We start from the raw sequence: 20,254 nt of genomic DNA on the forward strand, positions 1-20,254 counted from the left end.
TTCAGGATAGATTTATGTTATTGGAATTTAGTTAAGCCTTATAAGTTATCTACCGAAACAAAAATAGCACCATGGTTTTTGATGGTGAAAAAAATGGTTTCTACAATTTGTTTTAATTTTTTTAACCGATCATTCAAGCCTAATTTTTTTCGATGAACTTCTAAGTCTCCTAGATATTGGTCACAATATGCGCTTCCCCTAACCACCCCAGACTTCCACACAAGAATAAAATTCAAATTCAATGTGTTAACACTCCGTTTCTGCAGCTACCGGTTTTAAAGTCTTTTTATTAAATAACACTTATTCCCCTCCAAATATTCGGAACTTTCGGTGGACACTTCTGCACTTTCTTCCAACTTTCACTTGAATCCATTTCTAGTTAATTCCCGACTGTTTTACGTAATGAAATTAATAATTTTGTAATATTTCCGCGGAAGGAAAGAAAAACGCGTTCGATTAGCAAAAGTCATTGCCTACTTCTCAACAAGCAAAAAAGCACCACCCTTTAATGTTCCTAAAATTTTACTGATGATTCTTGTTATTTTTAACGTTTAATTTTTACATTGCTGGAATCTATAAAACACGATGGTGAAACATCTTCCAGTATAAGTTGAGGGTTTTTTTTGTTTTCTACAATTCGAAATAATATATTATGTTATGTTGATTGCAAACGCCAAATTATTTTTTTTTCTCTTGGTCGATTTCCTGCTTATGATGTATGAATCTGCCCACTTTGTGACTGGTGACTATTTAAGCAAAATAATTCCAACTGCAAAAAGCGGTGCCGAAAGAGAAGGGCTGTAGGTGATGCTGAGCAATTCTACCCCACGCCACCACTCGCTCGGAAAATAAAACAATTCACTTGAGCACGTGTTTGCATACAGCCGTTCTGTAAACCCTTTTTCAAGAGCAAATTGCATGCGAAATGAACAAAAACCTCCTGAATGCTCTCTTTCAGTTTAAGATTTGTAGCTAAGTTTTTTTTTCTACTTCTCGCAGTTTCATAATCAGTAACTGAGCCATGTCGTTTGTAGTGTTCCATAATAAGCATAATTGTGACACCAAGTGGCTGCTGATGAGTAAATAGTTAGGGGGAGCAGAAAAAGAAGCTGACGAAACTACTGAAGAGCGACTGGCTGTTGCAATTTATGACCCATATAATCGGTTTCATTGTTTCCGTGACAAATTTAAATTCGGCCAGCAGCAGCAGCAACAGGCCAGCTGATCACAAACCGAGAGGATGGTCGCACATAAATTGCCACTTATAAATTGCTTTACATCTTGATATATTACACTTGGTTTAAAGTGTTTGATATGTTCCGAACAAGCGTTACGATTGACGCAGTTTTGCCCAGAAAGATCTCCGATTCCAGTTGCATGGAAGAAGGTCGACACACTGGGAATAAGTCGCCTTGTAATGAATTCTTTTAAATTGTTAGCAAATATAGCGATATTATTTTTGCCACACTTGGACACCCACTGTTGTAACGAAAACTGATGACCTACATGAAGTTGGGTATGTAATTGGGTACGTTTTCCCCGGAGAGTTCGTGTTGAGGCAATTTGATGAGATGTGATTTTTTACGACACCACTTTGTTCCCATGACTGTTCCAACTCAGATCAGAGCTCGGGGTCGGGACAACGAAACGAGACGTGAGAAACATTATCCCCAATTGCGGTGTAACGCTAGATCGCCTCCACAATCGGCTCAATCTAAGTCGTAAAAAATGGTTGTGATTGTTTATCCGGGTTCGTTTGCTATAAAATGATCATCATCGTGATTAATCGCGATCAATTGGCATTTCAAAGAAAGCCGAATCAATGCGGAATCAAACAACAAACAACAGCAACAGAGAGCAGCAACAAATGCAAACAAATGCACAAAGAAAAATGCTCACACGCACTTATCACTCATTATGGTGTCTTATCTCGTTAGAGCGAACGAGCGAGTCAAGTGCACTTGTTGGCGGAATGCCCATATGTATGTTCGCATTTTTTTCATTTTGCTCCCCCGCCCCATATTCGTTCACAAATGAAATCAACACCGCGCAATATTTTACCGACAAAAGAAGAGCCGATCGATCGGGTGAAGTTAAAGAGATGTGTTAATTAAAAAATTACTTCCAATTTCTACTCTCTAACAACTGCGTGATGATGATTGATAAACAACGGATGGCTTCCATTATTTTGCCTGCGTTCTTATTGTTGTTATTCGAAACTTATCTGAAATAAAATAAAATCGTGTAAACCTTTTAATATCACTTCGAACCGCCGTTTTTGCAGGGGTTTACAAACAATGAGCAGAAAAAAACGCACGAAAATCGCAACACTGTTACACGCATTTTGATTATTTAGAAAATTTTCGAGACAAACTTGTCATTGAAAATAGGGAAAACAAAAATCAAAACAAATCAGGTCACTGATTTGGAATAAGCATTTTGAAGCCAAATAGAAAAGAACAAAATAAGAAGAAGACAGAAATTTTCAAATTGTCAAAAATGACAACATAATAAGAAGGGCAAAAATGATAAAAAAATTTGACAAAAATGAAAAAAATGACAAAAATGACAAAAATGACAAAAATGACAAAAATGACAAAAATGACAAAAATGACAAAAATGACAAAAATGACAAAAATGACAAAAATGACAAAAATGACAAAAATGACAAAAATGACAAAAATGACAAAAATGACAAAAATGACAAAAATGACAAAAATGACAAAAATGACAAAAATGACAAAAATGACAAAAATGACAAAAATGACAAAAATGACAAAAATGACAAAAATGACAAAAATGACAAAATTGACAAAAATGACAAAATGACAAAAATGACAAAAATGACAAAAATGACAAAAATGACAAAAATGACAAAAATGACAAAAATGACAAAAATGACAAAAATGACAAAAATGACAAAAATGACAAAAATGACAAAAATGACAAAAATGACAAAAATGACAAAAATGACAAAAATGACAAAAATGACAAAAATGACAAAAATGACAAAAATGACAAAAATGACAAAAATGACAAAAATGACAAAAATGACAAAAATGACAAAAATGACAAAAATGACAAAAATGACAAAAATGACAAAAATGACAAAAATGACAAAAATGACAAAAATGACAAAAATGACAAAAATGACAAAAATGACAAAAATGACAAAAATGACAAAAATGACAAAAATGACAAAAATGACAAAAATGACAAAAATGACAAAAATGACAAAAATGACAAAAATGACAAAAATGACAAAAATGACAAAAATGACAAAAATGACAAAAATGACAAAAATGACAAAAATGACAAAAATGACAAAAATGACAAAAATGACAAAAATGACAAAAATGACAAAAATTACAAAAATGACAAAAATGACAAAAATGACAAAAATGACAAAAATGACAAAAATGACAAAAATGACAAAAATGACAAAAATGACAAAAATGACAAAAATGACAAAAATGACAAAAATGACAAAAATGACAAAAATTACAAAAATTACAAAAATGACAAAAATGACAAAAATGATAAAAAGGACATAAATGACAAAAAGAACAAAAATGACAAAAATGACAAAAATGACAAAAATGACAAAAATGACAAAAATGACAAAAATGACAAAAATGACAAAAATGACAAAAATGACAAAAATGACAAAAATGACAAAAATGACAAAAATGACAAAAATGACAAAAATGACAAAAATGACAAAAATGACAAAAATGACAAAAATGACAAAAATGACAAAAATGACAAAAATGACAAAAATGACAAAAATGACAAAAATGACAAAAATGACAAAAATAACAAAAATGACAAAAATGACAAAAATGACAAAAATGACAAAAATGACAAAAATGACAAAAATGACAAAAATGACAAAAATGACAAAAATGACAAAAATGACAAAAATGACAAAAATGACAAAAATGACAAAAATGACAAAAATGACAAAAATGACAAAAATGACAAAAATGACAAAAATGACAAAAATGACAAAAATGACAAAAATGACAAAAATGACAAAAATGACAAAAATGACAAAAATGACAAAAATGACAAAAATGACAAAAATGACAAAAATGACAAAAATGACAAAAATGACAAAAATGACAAAAATGACAAAAATGACAAAAATGACAAAAATGACAAAAATGACAAAAATGACAAAAATGACAAAAATGACAAAAATGACAAAAATGACAAAAATGACAAAAATGACAAAAATGACAAAAATGACAAAAATGACAAAAATGACAAAAATGACAAAAATGACAAAAATGACAAAAATGACAAAAATGACAAAAATGACAAAAATGACAAAAATGACAAAAATGACAAAAATGACAAAAATGACAAAAATGACAAAAATGACAAAAATGACAAAAATGACAAAAATGACAAAAATGACAAAAATGACAAAAATGACAAAAATGACAAAAATGACAAAAATGACAAAAATGACAAAAATGACAAAAATGACAAAAATGACAAAAATCACAAAAATGACAAAAATGACAAAAATGACAAAAATGACAAAAATGACAAAAATGAAAAAAATGACAAAAATGACAAAAATGACAAAAATGACAAAAATGACAAAAATGACAAAAATGACAAAAATGACAAAAATGACAAAAATGACAAAAATGACAAAAATGACAAAAATGACAAAAATGACAAAAATGACAAAAATGACAAAAATGACAAAAATGACAAAAATGACAAAAATGACAAAAATGACAAAAATGACAAAAATGACAAAAATGACAAAAATGACAAAAATGACAATAATGACAAAAATGACAAAAATGACAAAAATGACAAAAATGACAGAAATGACAAAAATGACAAAAATGACAAAAATGACAAAAATGACAAAAATTACAAAAATTACAAAAATGACAAAAATGATAAAAAGGACATAAATGACAAAAAGAACAAAAATGACAAAAATTACAAAAATGACAAAACTGACAAAAATGACAAAAATGACAAAAATGACAAAAATGACAAAAATGACAAAAATGACAAAAATGACAAAAATGACAAAAATGACAAAAATGACAAAAATGACAAAAATGACAAAAATGACAAAAATGACAAAAATGACAAAAATGACAAAAATGACAAAAATTACAAAAAAGGACAAAAATGACAAAAATGACAAAAATGACAAAAATGACAAAAATGACAAAAATGACAAAAATGACAAAAATGACAAAAATGACAAAAATGACAAAAATGACAAAAATGACAAAAATGACAAAAATGACAAAAATGACAAAAATGACAAAAATGACAAAAATGACAAAAATGACAAAAATGACAAAAATGACAAAAATGACAAAAATGACAAAAATGACAAAAATGACAAAAATGACAAAAATGACAAAAATGATAAAAATGACAAAAATGACAAAAATGACAAAAATGACTAAAATGTCAAAAATGTCAATAATGACAAAAATGACAAAAATGACAAAAATGACAAAAATGACAAAATTGACAAAAATTACAAAAATGACAAAAATGACAAAAATGACAAAAATGACAAGAATGACAAAAATGACAAAAATGACAAAAATGACAAAAATGACAAAAATGACAAAAATGACAAAAATGACAAAAATGACAAAAATGACAAAAATGACAAAAATGACAAAAATGACAAAAATGACAAAAATGACAAAAATGACAAATTTGACATGACATAAATGACAAGAATATTATAAATCAATGACAAAAATGATTTAAAATTTTTCGTTTTTTTTGGCTTTTCTCGATCCAAACGATTTTTTGATGCTTTTAGGTTGATGACTAATGTTTTCATAAATGTCATTTTCATTGATATTTTTTAGAAATTTGAAGGGGAGCAAATAATTCTTCTCTTAAGAGGGAAAGCACGAGCAAAGATAGAACGAAAATTTAGGGTAATATCTACTTTTTACAGCAATCTGGCTGGCACACATTCGCTCGGTCTCGCCAAACGATCATAAACAGCATAAGGGCAAGACGATACGATAACGCAATCGTCGAGTTTTTAAATGCCACCAAGAATCTATCATAAAACATAGCTACATTCTTGACTGTGATGCTGACGCTGATGATGGCGATGATGAATGGCGACCATCCTGTTTTAAGTCGCACGACGACGACGACGATGCAATTCGAAGGTTGTATTCGGTTTATTATAAGCGCATCATAGATTGAGTTTGACGAGGCCATTTAGATGATGGTTGACGGGGGAATTCCGGACTCCAATATGAGCGAGACGTCGATCGACGGCTTTAAGCGGATTCCTGAAGGAGGTTCTACGGAAAGAAGATGCGGGGTGCCATTATCTGTTTTATACGCTATGTGAAACGCGAAGTATGACGAATGATGCTTGAAGAGATAAATTGCAGCATCAGAATCTAGGTTTTTATGGCTAATGTTGCATAGTATAGAAATTTTTAAGCCTCGGAAGGTGGCTTAAGTGGCGATGAGTCAGTCTCTTTTTCGGGGAACTTCATCACGTGACTTTCAGATGGGGAGAGATAGCTTAGATTAAATGGCATGAATTTTTACACGGTATTTATAGTTGGAATATTTTCTAAATAGAATCTGAGCTCCAAAAATTTCCTTAACTCACAGTCTAACTCGGCCTCATCAGACCTACACCGGTTCTATTCTGGTTGCTGTAAATCCGTACAAGGAGATTGACTGCTACACACAGGTAAGTGATGGTTAAGAATGTTTAATTGATTTGTTCCGAAATATTTTTGGTTGGCTTAAATGACTAAATAGCAAAAAAAAAAAACAACTCAATCCACGCTTAGCAACATAACGTTTTCTCGGTTTTCGCTTTTCCGAACAAAAAAAAACATCCACATTCTTTTTATAGTTCCAAAAGCGATACGGATCGTTTGTGGTCGTGGTGGTACAATTTTAGCAGTTGGGATGCTGCAATGGAACTGCATCGTTTGAATCATGGCGACCAAAAAAACAAAAACAAAAAGAAGTAAAACAAAGTATGTGGAGATGCATAAAACATTCTTTTGTTTTTTTTTGTGATGTTGTGCTATGTTGTGGCTCGCGTGCTGTTTTGCGCGCTGATGGAGTGCGGCCACAGCTTGTCGTTTGTTGACACGTTCAGCCTCTGTGATCCCGAACCCGTATTCTTTCGGCCCTTTCGGAAGTTCCGCTCTGAACCATTTGGCCGTTTGTGTAGAGTAGGTAATGCCAATATTCATGCTTACGATATGTGCTGTCGTCGCTATGCGCTGATGTTAGCGGCTTCAGTTCAGTTCAGACAGACAGTATGCTGTTATTATGTTTGGAGAAGTGATTTATGTTCGCCCGGGAAGCGGTGCTATAAATTTGTAAAGAAACTAAATATGTTGGAGCTCTACTCCGGGGAACGACGAAGTCGACGGGTGAACAAAATAAAGTGAAATAAAACAAAATAAAATTGCCGCCACTGCCGTGTCGGCCGGTCGAGTGATGGTTATAAAAATTAGGACTTTATGATTTGGTAGTTTTTATTGCAGCTCGTCGGCTCGTCGATGATACTTACTCTTGCTGAAGAGGAGGTGCTCGAGCATGCACATTATTATAATTGGGCTAATGGAAAGTGATGCTTCAAGCGGCTCATCACGGATTGATCAAATATCTGGAACTAATATAGTGCCTGAGATTAAAATAAACGAGCAACAAAGGGCTTATTCTTCTTATCTTTCCAAACTTCATTTTTTTGATTTCAGGAGTTTTTTCGTTCCAATTTAGTATCTTTGATACTAAATATAATTTCAAATTTACTGTATTTGGTTCGATTTTTGCAGAAAAGTATGTTTAATTTTTGAGTTAACCCGTTTAGATTTGTTGCGGACTAGACTGCCCCGAATTTGTATGGGCAATTCAGACCTATGAATTGTTTTGCGCTCCTGGCCAAAATTGATCCTAGCCCTAGTACAATATCTCCTGCCAAATCTGGGCCAGATCGGATCAAGGAAAGAAGCATTTCCCAGGAAAAGTGCAAAAATATCGTGCACAAATGGCGTACTATCATTACGCTGAGTCAGTTGGCAAAAATGGAAGAAGTAAGCATTAAAGCGGTCTGAAATTCGATTCGAAAGAGTGGAGAGAGAAGCAGGTTCGTGGACAACAAAAAATCTGGGCAGAAACCAAGTCCGGTGGACAAAACATTGAACCGGAAAGTCATGCGTGCTTACGCTAGTAGGACGACTGGCTCAGTTCAGAATGTGGCCAAAAACGCGAACCCCTATCTGCACTGTTCAGCGTGCCAAGGTAAGATTGGGTCTAAAGACATATAAGAAGCAGAAGAAGCGAAAGCCGAGTCAAAAACAAGCTGCTTGTGTCAAACCAAGAGCTCTATATGATTATTATATAATCAACTGCGTTACCATCGACGACGAAACCAATAGCAAGTTTGATTACAGCAGGCTTCCGGTGATCAGTATTTAGCCGCCGACCGTGGCCTAGAGGATAACGTTCAGGTCTTCTAAGCCAGAGGTCATGAGATCGAATATATAGTACTCTTTCTGTGTGCTGGTAGTTTTTAGCATTTGTAAGATCCTTGAATGATGTACGCATTAGAGTTAAGTAAATTAGATCTCTTCGAAGAAACATGAAGTTTCACTAATATCCTATGTGTGTGTTTGTTTTTTTTATTACACTGTTCGGGATGGCCCAAATATTGACGAGATGGAGACATCAATTTTTACCGAAAAATTCGGTAAAAAGACAATGGTTTGGCAAGCCATATGTTAGTGTGAAATGCATTCCGGGCCGTTCGTGAACAAGAAAAGTTTCGCAGCGCTAATGTAATTAAATACACCACTAGAATGGATATGAAATTTTCTTTCTGGTGAATATAAATTCATTTTGAAAATCTCGCGTTAATATACTCGAAATTCAGTGCAAAGTTGGATTTAAGTGCAAGAAAAATCTGAGAAATTGAAAATTTACTAGAGGCTGAAAAAACAGCTACCTTTGAAAATTTGTTTAAAATTCTGTGTTTCGTATTTTGAAAATCTAAAAATGCAAAAATGTGCCAAATTACGTAAAATTTTCGATTCTTTATTTTCAAAATTTATCTGGTTTGACTTAAACAATTTTGACGATTCAATGATTGGAAAGTACGGTTTTAGACCACTTTTTAACTTTTTTTTTGTGGTCATGGTCTTTAAAAAAATTCAAAAAAGTATATCGTTATGTGCAACGTATAGCTTTTAACTTAAACTCTCTTGGATACTAAGAGAAATTTTATTTGAGCATTTCGTAGATGATCTACAGTTTTGTCCGAAGTATGGTTTTCCGGATTTTTTTCTTAGACTTTGAATAACGAAAAACAGAAGGGTTGAAGGAGAAGAGAGATATATTGGTATTAGTCAGGAGTGTCAAATTGACACTCCAGGGACTGTAACGGGTAAAAATTTATAGGACGGATGAGGGTTAACGAAATAATTGCGTATGCAGTTTTGAGAATTTTGAGATAAGATTTGAACGCCGCTGATGTACCTTGGTAAAATTAATCCTGTGTTTATTTTTCAGCTTTTTCTTGTCTTTTTTAATCGGAAATACCTAGATTTTGGCTGGATTTGCCCTAAACTTATACAGATTGGGGTTTAAAATGTAGAAATCAAATGTCCGGATTTACCTGGCCTGGATACGTACAGAAAAAAAAATCTGAAAAGCTTACTTAATAAATAACTCGTTGGAAAGTGAAAATGTAGCACATGAAATTTAAATACAAAATTCCAAAACTAAGAATTTAACTTACAAATTGAAGTTTGACAGCTTTTCAAACTCGAATCAGCATTTAGAATGATTAAAAATTCCATTTCTGAAAATGTATTTGAAAACTTAATCACGGGCTTAGTACTTGTAATCAATATCTAAAATCATCCCGATGCAGTTTTTTTTAAATAATTGAGTAATATGTACATTTTACATTAAAAAAAATCAACCTTTGAGTGTCTTAACACACTTAAAATTTCAAGTGTGATGGCTTTAGCTGATATCTACCAAAAGCATACAAATTTAGAACGAAGTTTCAGTAATGGACATAATTTTATTTCATTTTTGATTTAGAATTAATCATTGTTGATTTATTTATATTAATTTTTGTTTCAAAACTTAAACCTATTCTTGAACTGATTTTGCCAGTTAAAATGTTTTTGTATTTGTCACGAATTTTCGGTGAAGGTTTACAAAATCCCATATTATTACAGATTTATACTGTTCAAACTACAGTTTTTTTACCAGTAATCTAAGCTTGAGCAAGCATTGATGAATTTTTTTTTGTTTCGATTATAGTCGTTTTACCATCTTTATTGCATTCGCGACTTTATCAACGATGCAGTTGGCGGATCGTTATTGAAAAACTCATCCGGTACAACTGTGTTCGATGTTTACTCTTGGGCTCGAACTCGCGGACATCGGCTCAGGAGACAACAGACTTGCCAACTGAGCTATATCACAAGCCCTAATTGATGAATAAATAATCTACAATGTCCTATAGAATTTCATTTTTCATTTAATTGGACGCACAATACTGAAGAATCACATGTGACATGAAATGAGATTATTCTGAATGCAGAATTATGATTCTGAAGACATGCCATGATGCCATGAATTTTGAAAATTCTACCAGTTGTCAGGAGAATAATTTTTGAATGTTAGTCGATTTTAACCTTATATTTCTGAATTTTAGAAAGGATTAGCTAAATCTGGGGAATTTCATAAAAAGATTGATAATTTCAAGAACATTCATTTCCCATTACTTTGTTATTTTATAAGCTCTTTTTTTCGAAGAAATTATAAATATTCTGCTTATGTTAATATGTTCAAATCTTTCATTTTAACATCATGCAAAGTATTCATTTTAGCTTGATATGGATTTTAAAAATTTTCTTGACTCGATATTTGCCATCGCATTAAATCACCATGTTGGAATAGTTGACGCTCCAGAAGACAATCCATGTACTTAATGCTAATCAGAAACAGTTTTGAGTGAAATATTAAAGAGAGGAAAAAACTCTAATGGTTTTAAAGTTATTTTCGTAAAACGTTTGAATCTATACTGTATTGTTTTGGATTTCGGTGCAGAAAAATCTCATTTCCACCCATAAAAGCACGAACTCCTAAGGGTCAACAGTAAATTTTGGAAAATGTGCTTCCAACGAGAATATTTCAAACATTTTATAATCATGCAAACGTATGGTTCTGTTGTCCAGGTTTCTTCCTGCTTATGTTTCAGTTGTCTCTGCGTCCAATACTGCACAGTGGGCCCGGCCCAGTTAAGATGAGAAATAAATCTACTTCTCACCGGGATGCTGCCAAGATCTGGCTGTGTATGTATCATAAGCATAAGCATAGGCATTATGTCCGTTTGCTCTAAGCTCCTCATATATAAAGATAGAATTATCTCTGTGTCCATGAAAAAAGATTTCAAATTATGTCACTCAACAAATCACTTTAGGTTTACACAGGAATTTAAATAGAAACAGTCAAATTCCTAACTCACAGCCATATGTTGAAGTTCATCAATTGGAATGAAAATCTATTTGATGGATCTGGCCAAAAATTAACGCCCCTGTGATAGCCGATGTAAATCAATATTTTCACTTGGAATCAAAAAGTGGTTGATTATTTATTTGTTTGAGCCTGGAAGGCTGAAACGGAAATAAAGTGCTGCGCGTGGGTAACAAACAAAATGTTTCCCATATTATTGATTCAAAGTTTTGCTGCGATTGATGGCTCCGATAATCACCACATGTTTACCGAACTCAGCCCTGACTAACTGACTGACTGGTTGCCATTTGTTTTAGCAAGGTGTTGAAAAATAAAATCGCAGATCAAAGCAAGATAAATCGCCTCAGTTCACTTACCTACAACACCAAACAACGGCTACTAATTGTTGATACATTTTTTTCGACAGCTTCGCTCTGTTGTGCAGTAGATTTTCACTTTTATAAACTTAACTTTCAATGAACCAATCATATCGTCCATTCAGCTTCACATCAACCACCAATCTTTTTGCGCTGAACTATCGATGAAAGCGAAATGCCGAACCCTGGACTAAGCTTCAAATGTTTGATTTTCGATTGAGATGAAGCAAGTATGAAAAGGCAACAAACATACCTACTAGGCAAAAAGATACAGTTCCCGCGGTGTTTCCGATCAATCACATTTCAGTGGAGCAATCGCACTTTGTACGTGCTTAAACCAAATCCTCTTAAAAGGTTAGCAGCTTGATGGGTAGAGTGCTGAGGAAGGGAGGTGTAGTACCTACACATAAATTTGGCCACCACCAGTCATAAAAGTTGGATTAGGAGCAAACGCGAAGAGGCATCCCCAATCCCTCCCTCTGTGAAACTTCAAAAGAAGAACTGCTAATCATCGTTTAGTTTCACTTTCGATCGGCAGCCAGCGTTATCCATCTATTTCATCCATCCAGAAGAGTTGAGGAGTTCAATACTCTAGCTAGCTCAGCTAGCCAGACGGTAGACAGCGAGCAGCCAAATCTGTGGTGAGCATCTGGCGTTTGACCCATATTTTGCCGATACATTCACGTGGGATGAAAAGTTTTCGACCCAAACGAACATTGGACCAGCAGCTGACGGTTGCAACACTTTCGGTTGTTGATCTTTTTATGTGACGCAAGATTTTTAACCTTTCAAATTTCAAACATTTCAATTAAAACATCTAAAAATACTGATTCATCCTCAGAGAAAAACCAAATGCATCAACGAGATTTAATGCAATAAATTTCCTTTAAAACGAATTAAAATCATGCAACGCTCGTTAGTCTAATTGTTCCTAACGAGCAAGCGCCATTATCTCATGTACGTTCCATTGATTCGCCGGTCGGAATCCTGCATCGGAATCCAGAATGATATTGTAGAACTGGGAGAAAGATGTTGGAAGATAAAGATCGGTAGCTAAACAACCTTAAAATATAGTTGGTCTGAATTTTGTGTGTGAAAATCACTTTTGCAAAAAACAGTACATTAATCTCAAAATGAAAACTGTTTTAAATCATTTGAAATTCCTCATTTTCGGTCTTGGATCTCGGTCATCTTACTCGTAGTGAAAACACTCACTGATCGGGATGGTCTAAAGCCGTACCAATAAGTGGAGCGAAAAAAATAAATAAAATCATATCAACACTCGGAGAGAATCAAAAGATGACCGGAAAAATGATCCTCCTCGTACATCACAATTGCTACCCAGAAGGGTCAAGATTGATGGAAAACCATAATCAAACGGATTTTAAAGCTGGCTGTATTCAGGATTTTATGGTTTTTAACGAGATTTTCTTCTAATGCACCCACGATTTGGACTTTTAAGCTTTATTAATCTGCTTTATTTTTTCACTGAAATGACATGATATGATAAAAGGGTTCTAAGTGAAATTTGAAACCGAAAAATAGGAAAGTTTGCAGCTTAAACCTTTCAGTGCAAAGAAGAAGGCGTTGAGCCACGACAAACGCACGCGTTTTTTCGCTCGTGGTAATTTTCGGGATTTTGAGTGATAAATAAGAGAGTGTTTTCAAGGAATAAATCGAGATATGGCTGAAAAGACTAGAATTCAGTTAATCATGAGCAGCTGGAAAGAGAATTTTTAGCGCTTCTCTGGTGTTTAATTAGTACTTTCTGGAGCTCTGCCGGGAACCGGACCCCAAAAATTGTAGAGGAAACTCTGGTTGGAGCTTCCCTTTTTAGTTCTGTGGTTGAAAATTAGAAGACAATTTTTAATTAAAAAAAATATATTAGTACTAGGAGTGAATAAAGCAATTTGTGCTGTGTGGTTGGAATAAGGATTTTGGATAGGATGTTTTAATCTTTTCATAGTCGGTTGTCTAAACTATGTAGCCTGCTGTGATTTGGAAAAATAAAAAACGCGATGTGCTACGTAGGAAAGTGGGCTTGACACAAGGAATGGTCGTTATAGTGTCGGAATCGGTTATAGTGAAAAGTTTGAGCACAAGCTTCTTTCCAGTTCAAGTCCATATTACACAGAAAAAAATTTAGACTATTATGTGTCACTGAAAACTGCAACCTTTAAAATAAATCACCTGTAATTAAGAAAACCTGTAATTTTAAATTGTTTTCCTTGAAAGTTAACGAAGATTTATTTATTATTACAGCAAATGTCCTGTAAAAAAATTGTGTAATGTATCCACTACGAAACTTTATTGAAGGTTCTAAGTAGAAAACTTACAAGACTGAAGTGTGATTTTTCAATTGGGTTTCGAAGAAGCTTGATTTCATAAGTTTGTAGTTGTGTCTTCAAATTGAAATATTCATACTTTGAAACATTCACTTATATGAATGTGGAATATAGGTAGTGGCGATGACCAGAAATGATTGAACACAGTTCAAGGAAGCAATATAATAGCTTAACCATTTCCAATTCTTTTATTTATACATCAATTCTTCAAAATGCTTCTATTCTTAAGTTTTGCCATTTCCAGCCACTTAGAATAGTCCTATCGATTGGCGAAGCTACTTTTACATTACGCATGGTTTCTTCATCAAGGAGGTTTTTCTAAGCATGCTTCCAACGACACTGTTAATTTGAAACTGGTGGTCCACTTTATGTTTTTGATAACTTCAAAGTTTTTGTGTTAAAATGATTAAAAACTTGAACAAACAAAAGAGAAAGACACATTTCATTATTTTTTGGGACTCAGTATGAGTCACTCAGACATAAGATCTGGCTATGAAAGTACGATTAGTGATGAGTGATTAGTGAAAAACAGACTACCCATGAAAAAAATGATTTTTCAGATTTTTTTTTAATTTCAGTTGATTTGGTCAATTTCAAGGGGCCGCTCAACGAAGTTCAATCTAGCATGGAATTTTTGCCCATTTGTTCTAGCGAAACAGCAAAACATATTTTTAAGCCTCAATATATGTTTGTACGGAAGAAATTTCCTGCTGAAGGGTAAGCTAAAATTTCTGCCAATTTCCCTATGAAAAACTGGGCTACAACAGCTTCAGTAAAGCAGATCGAATAAAAAGTCGAAAGTATGATGAAAATTTATAATTTAGGAAATCTGTACCAAATTAAGAAAATCTGTGAATTCTGTGAAAATTTTAAAAGTTCTGTGATCTGTGACACAGATTCTGTGACAAAATTTTGCTTAAAATTCTTTGATAATACAGATTTTTCTGTGATTTCGGAAACCTTGGCCTGCAGTTCAATCTTCGATCTTTTTGGAATAGGGCTGTTTTTTTTGGAAAACCGTTGGCTTTTGAAGAAATATTTCAATTTTTTTTCACTTCTGTTATTACTGACTTTTTTGTTATTCCGTAATTTCTAATATTTTCAAATTTTTGTCATGTTTCTGGTTTTTTTATATTTATTTTTGTAAAATTCGATGTTTTGGTGATTTTTTAATTTTTTACATTTTTGTGATGCGTGCCATTTTTGTGGTCTTTTGAACATTTTGTAAACTTTGTTATGTTTAGTTTTTTCTGACACTTTAATCATTGATAAACATTTACATTTACATTTTTGCACAATTTTCAGAAGTGATGGGAAAATTTCAGAGAAACGTTGGAAGTGAAAAAAAAAATGGATCCACTTTTGTTCAACATATGGCGTTTTAAGCTTTTAATTCTGAAGAAAAATCTTTTTACGATACCATCAATTTTGCCCCCACAATTGACATTTTTCGCACGACCAGGGGACAGCATTACATTTAGTTCTTTCTCAAACGCCTATTCGAGAATTCTATTGGTCCTATGCAAATAGACATTGAAGTAACAAGCAACCGTAAAAGAAAACTAGAATTTACGGCTGCTCACAGCACAAAACATTTATGGTAGCATTTTTTGCCATTTTCCTTCGAGTTTTCATCCTCACGAAGTTTCCATTCCATCCCGATTTGCCATTACGTACCTACTTAGAACAAAGAACTGGGAGGCTCTCACGTGGATCCAGTATGTGGTGAATAGTTAACATCCAGAATGGCCGGCCACACGGTCATAAAAATGTCTCCCTTCTTTTATTAAATATTCAAACATCACCTTGATTTTACGGTGATATCCTAAAGACTGTTCCCAAGTGAATTCGCTTCTCCCATTTGTTAGGGTTTGTGTTTTCATCTCTTTCTTTCTGTTAGCGTAGCTCCGTCTTGAAGAGATTCTGGAAACGCTTCGATGCACATGGTTTACTTTCCGGATGGCTGCGTTTCCCACAATTAGCATTCGATGTTGAGGAGTTAGTTGACCGGGCTGCGGGTGTCTAGAGGTCCAAATCAACATTACTGGCCGGTCTCGAAGACAGGGAATGATGCCCTCTTTCAGGCTACCTGATAATGGGAAAGAAAGATTTGTTAATCGTGACCTTCTAGAAAAAGTTATCATTCCTCGAAAATTCCGAGTGTACCCTTACCAAAAACCGGCGATCATCTGGTGGCAATTGAATATGCTTTCCAAATTCCTTATCAACCAAACAACGAGCAAACGAACATAAAACCACATGTCAGACAACCGATTACATATCGAAAGCCTGGTGGTGGCATTCTTGTCCATCTCTGATCGGGTAATCCGATATCGCTTCTCTTTTCTTGAATTCCTTTTCAACCCAGCAGCGATCCTAAAATGATGACAGAGAGAAGAAATTCAGGAATGTTGAAACGGGGTACCAATTCATCACCCACACACCACGTGCTCGCTTCCTAGCACACGACGGATCATGATGATTGCTCAATAGCAGTAACATCGCCCTAAGCTAGCCCAGCTCAAATTATGTAGATATGTTTAAGCCATGCTTTTAAATTTATTGCGTGGAAAGCATAGAGCAAAAAAGGAGAAAAAAAACAAACACAACAAAAATGCCCGATTGAGGACGACAAACGAAGACGATATGGAGCTTCCTCTTCGAGAGGTGTTTTTAGTTTTCGTTGTTTACATAACAAACGCGGGTGACATGATGATTGACTGGAACGGTGTGTTGGTGTTTACAAACAAAATAAAACATGTGAATAAAAAAGAATTCCATTTCCATGCGGATACATTTACCTATGCATACTGTGAAGGTGAGAATTGCTGAATCTGTCAAAAATTAAATATAATGTTTTCCAGTTTTGTTTACCCTATGGTTGACGATTGTGATATCAACTTTTAATAAGTAAAAATATGGAAAAATAAACAGAAAACAATATGCGCAATCTGCGCTTTTAATGTCTTTAAGGACGACGGACGGATACAAAAAAAAAACAAGAAAGTAAATGTCAAAAACTATTGAAAAAATGCAAAAAAAAAACAAAACAGAAAAAATAAAACAAAATTGACAAAGAAAAACAAAAATGACAAAAATGACAAAATTAACAATTGATTGAAAAATTAAAAAAAAACATTAAAAATCACAAAAATGACCAGATTGACAAATTTAAATAAACTTGGAAAACGACAAACAAGAGAAATAAAACCATATACTCATTCTAGTATGGGAGCATATATTCGATAAAAAGGTTTTTTAAAATATTTCGTATGCTTAGCGGTTTATTGAGCGCACTGATTTTTTTTCCACCAAATTTTTTCCAATATTAAAAGTTTAAAATCGTATTACGATGTAGTAATATTTGGGCAATTTAAAACTGTATGTTATTGTAGAAAAATTACCAAATTTCTACACATCAACGCATTTTCAAGTATTTGACCTACTGGGCTTGTGATATAGCTCAGTTGGCAAGTCTGTTGTCTCCTGAGCCGATGTCCGCGAGTTCGAGCCCAAAAGCAAACATCGAATACAGTTGTATCGGATAAGTTTTTCAATACTGTCCACCAACTGCAACGTTTATATAAAGTCGCGAATGCCGTGAAGATGGTAAAACGAGGCAAAAAAAGGAGAAAAAAATCTTTTTTAAAAGACATACACCGTCTTAGCCGATTTAGGCTTTACAGACTGAATACATGACGTGGACAACTTAAGATTAACACCTTTAACACCCAGTACCGAGATGGGAATCGAACCCATGCCATCAATGGACCAGCGACTACCGTCTTACCACGCTAACCCCTCGACCACCGAGACGTAGAAAAATGTTTTATTAAACGAATTTCAAACGATACTTAGAACAAACGAAAATTAAAAGCAGGGAAAACAGGAAGATTTTAAATCAGTCCAGAGTACTCCTGCAACCCAACAGCACTTTGGGGGCAAAACGGTTCTGGACCGGTTCGGAAGGTGCAGTACCAGTCCTTTTGATTCGTCCACCTCCAACAACTTCACACACGATTACGACCTGCGTTTATTGCACTCCACTTGAAGATTCGGCCGACATAAAAGAATTAACCGCAAAATTATTGAAACTTGGTCATTAAAAATGAAGGAAATCAAATAAATTTGGAAAAATCACGAAACAAAACACGACCGCAAAAAAAATATACAACCGAACTCGAGCAAGGCCAACTTTGTTCCCATGATCCCCAAAATTTAAAGTCGAAAAATTCCTTCATTGGAAACGATCTCAAATATCACTGGACATAACGTTACAAAAAAAACGTAACTAGGTCTAATATTTAAAGTTATGTTTACGTTTGCAAATTTTTGTAACGTTTTACCGTTTCAGTTCCACTGAAAATTTCATAAATTACCATCTAGGCATTCAAAAGTTATTTACTGAATAAAGTGTTGCATTTTTTTTTTCAAATACACTCCTTACATTTTCAAGCTGATTCAACGACAATATTTGTAACAGTGATTCATCTTTACTTAGTTCTATTGAACTAACTTATATCTTATACCTTTGATTATCACTTTGTTCAGGAACACTGTAAACGTTATCATTATCCAATCATCTCCGACCTACCCTCTAGTCAGGTCAGTTGAAAAGGTAACAGGATTCTACAGCAGTTCCGGGAAATACCGATCGAAGTGTGTAGTCGAAGTGTCAAAAGTAGAATGAAACATGACAGAAAATACATTGCCCACCTATTATTAGTAATGAAATCACATCAATCATCAGCGAATCATCGTTGGTATCTAGTAGGCTGAGTACTACTTGCCGGGAAGCACGATAACGTCCAGTTGTCGTTAATGATGGACTAATGAATATTTAATCGACTATTCGATTGTCATCCACTTTTGCATGTAATAACAAATATTGAATGATAGCTCAACCCATTATTCACAATGATCGGATTACTTGTTGGAAAAATATTTAGACAAATTCATTCGTACAGTTTTCATTTTTCAAGTAGGTTCCTTTTGCAAGTAAAACGACATGTTCCTTCCCGTCAAAAAAAAAAAGATGAATTCTTCATTTACATTTTTGCATGCCCAACTCCCCTGCAATATAAATTCCACTTGCTAAATGCCAACATAAATATTACCTCAAATAGTTGTCTCGTTTCTCCTTCGCCGAGCAGTTGGTTGGGAAACTTTGCTCGAGAAAAAAAAACAACAAAATAAGCCACCTCACAAATCTTATGAGCATTATTTTAAAGAAAATCATATTCATTTTTTTCTGTTGCCATCAAAACAAATTTGGTACACTTTAGATCAAATAAAAAATGGTACCACAACCCCAGACACATTCTACCGAGGAACTGACTTTTAAAGAGGTGTGTTGTTGTTGAAAGCGAACATAAAGGGAGCTCCGTTTTTAGGTCAGTAACTGCAAAAAGGAAACGCCACCGTTTAGGTGTTGAAGGAAATGCTTTTTCTCTTTTTGTTTTCACGACGTATCAACAACGGTAATCGCCTTCCGGGGTGGGATTTTCCGGTGTCCTGAAAAGGTGTTTATGGGTTGAGCTGAGCCTATTTCTTCATATAGTTGAGTGGATGATTAAAGTTTTCCGTTTTTTTTCTCTTCAAACGGTTTCCATCTTGTGTGGAAGTTTTATGGAACTTTTTTTCCTTTCTAAACATGCCTATTTTATTCCATGTGGAAATTGTTTATGGTTTAACAAATGTTTTGTTTTTTTTTTTCAGGAATATGTCTACAAATACCATGGCCAAAAAATGGGCCAACTTGAGCCACATGTGTTTGCTTTGGCTGAGGCTGCATACCGAAATATACGTGATAACGACAGGAATCAGGTATGTGTTTGGAATGTCGCTTTACGTAACCGAATCAAAATCGAAATTTATACTTAAAAATTCTTACTTATATTCGATATTTGAGAATTCTTAACACTAGTTTAAGGTACAATGATATTTTAACCAAGCTGGCTAATCAAGCAACCGATGTGCTCTCTATCACGTTTAAACTTTGAA

General features: G+C 34.0%; 1 protein-coding gene across 1 annotated transcript in view; it reads left to right on the forward strand.

Moving 5' to 3' along the window:
* LOC129759993 (myosin-I heavy chain) overlaps positions 1–20,254 on the forward strand; it is a 68,767-nt gene that overhangs the window by 34,239 nt on the left and 14,274 nt on the right. The window contains exons 3-4 of the mRNA XM_055757571.1: positions 6,668–6,730; positions 19,970–20,077. Of these exons, the coding sequence (XP_055613546.1) occupies positions 6,668–6,730; positions 19,970–20,077 (171 nt within the window). The remainder of the gene's footprint in view (positions 1–6,667; positions 6,731–19,969; positions 20,078–20,254) is intronic.

Source organism: Uranotaenia lowii, unplaced genomic scaffold (assembly GCF_029784155.1).
Source record: "Uranotaenia lowii strain MFRU-FL unplaced genomic scaffold, ASM2978415v1 HiC_scaffold_36, whole genome shotgun sequence".
NCBI lineage: Eukaryota > Metazoa > Arthropoda > Insecta > Diptera > Culicidae > Uranotaenia > Uranotaenia lowii.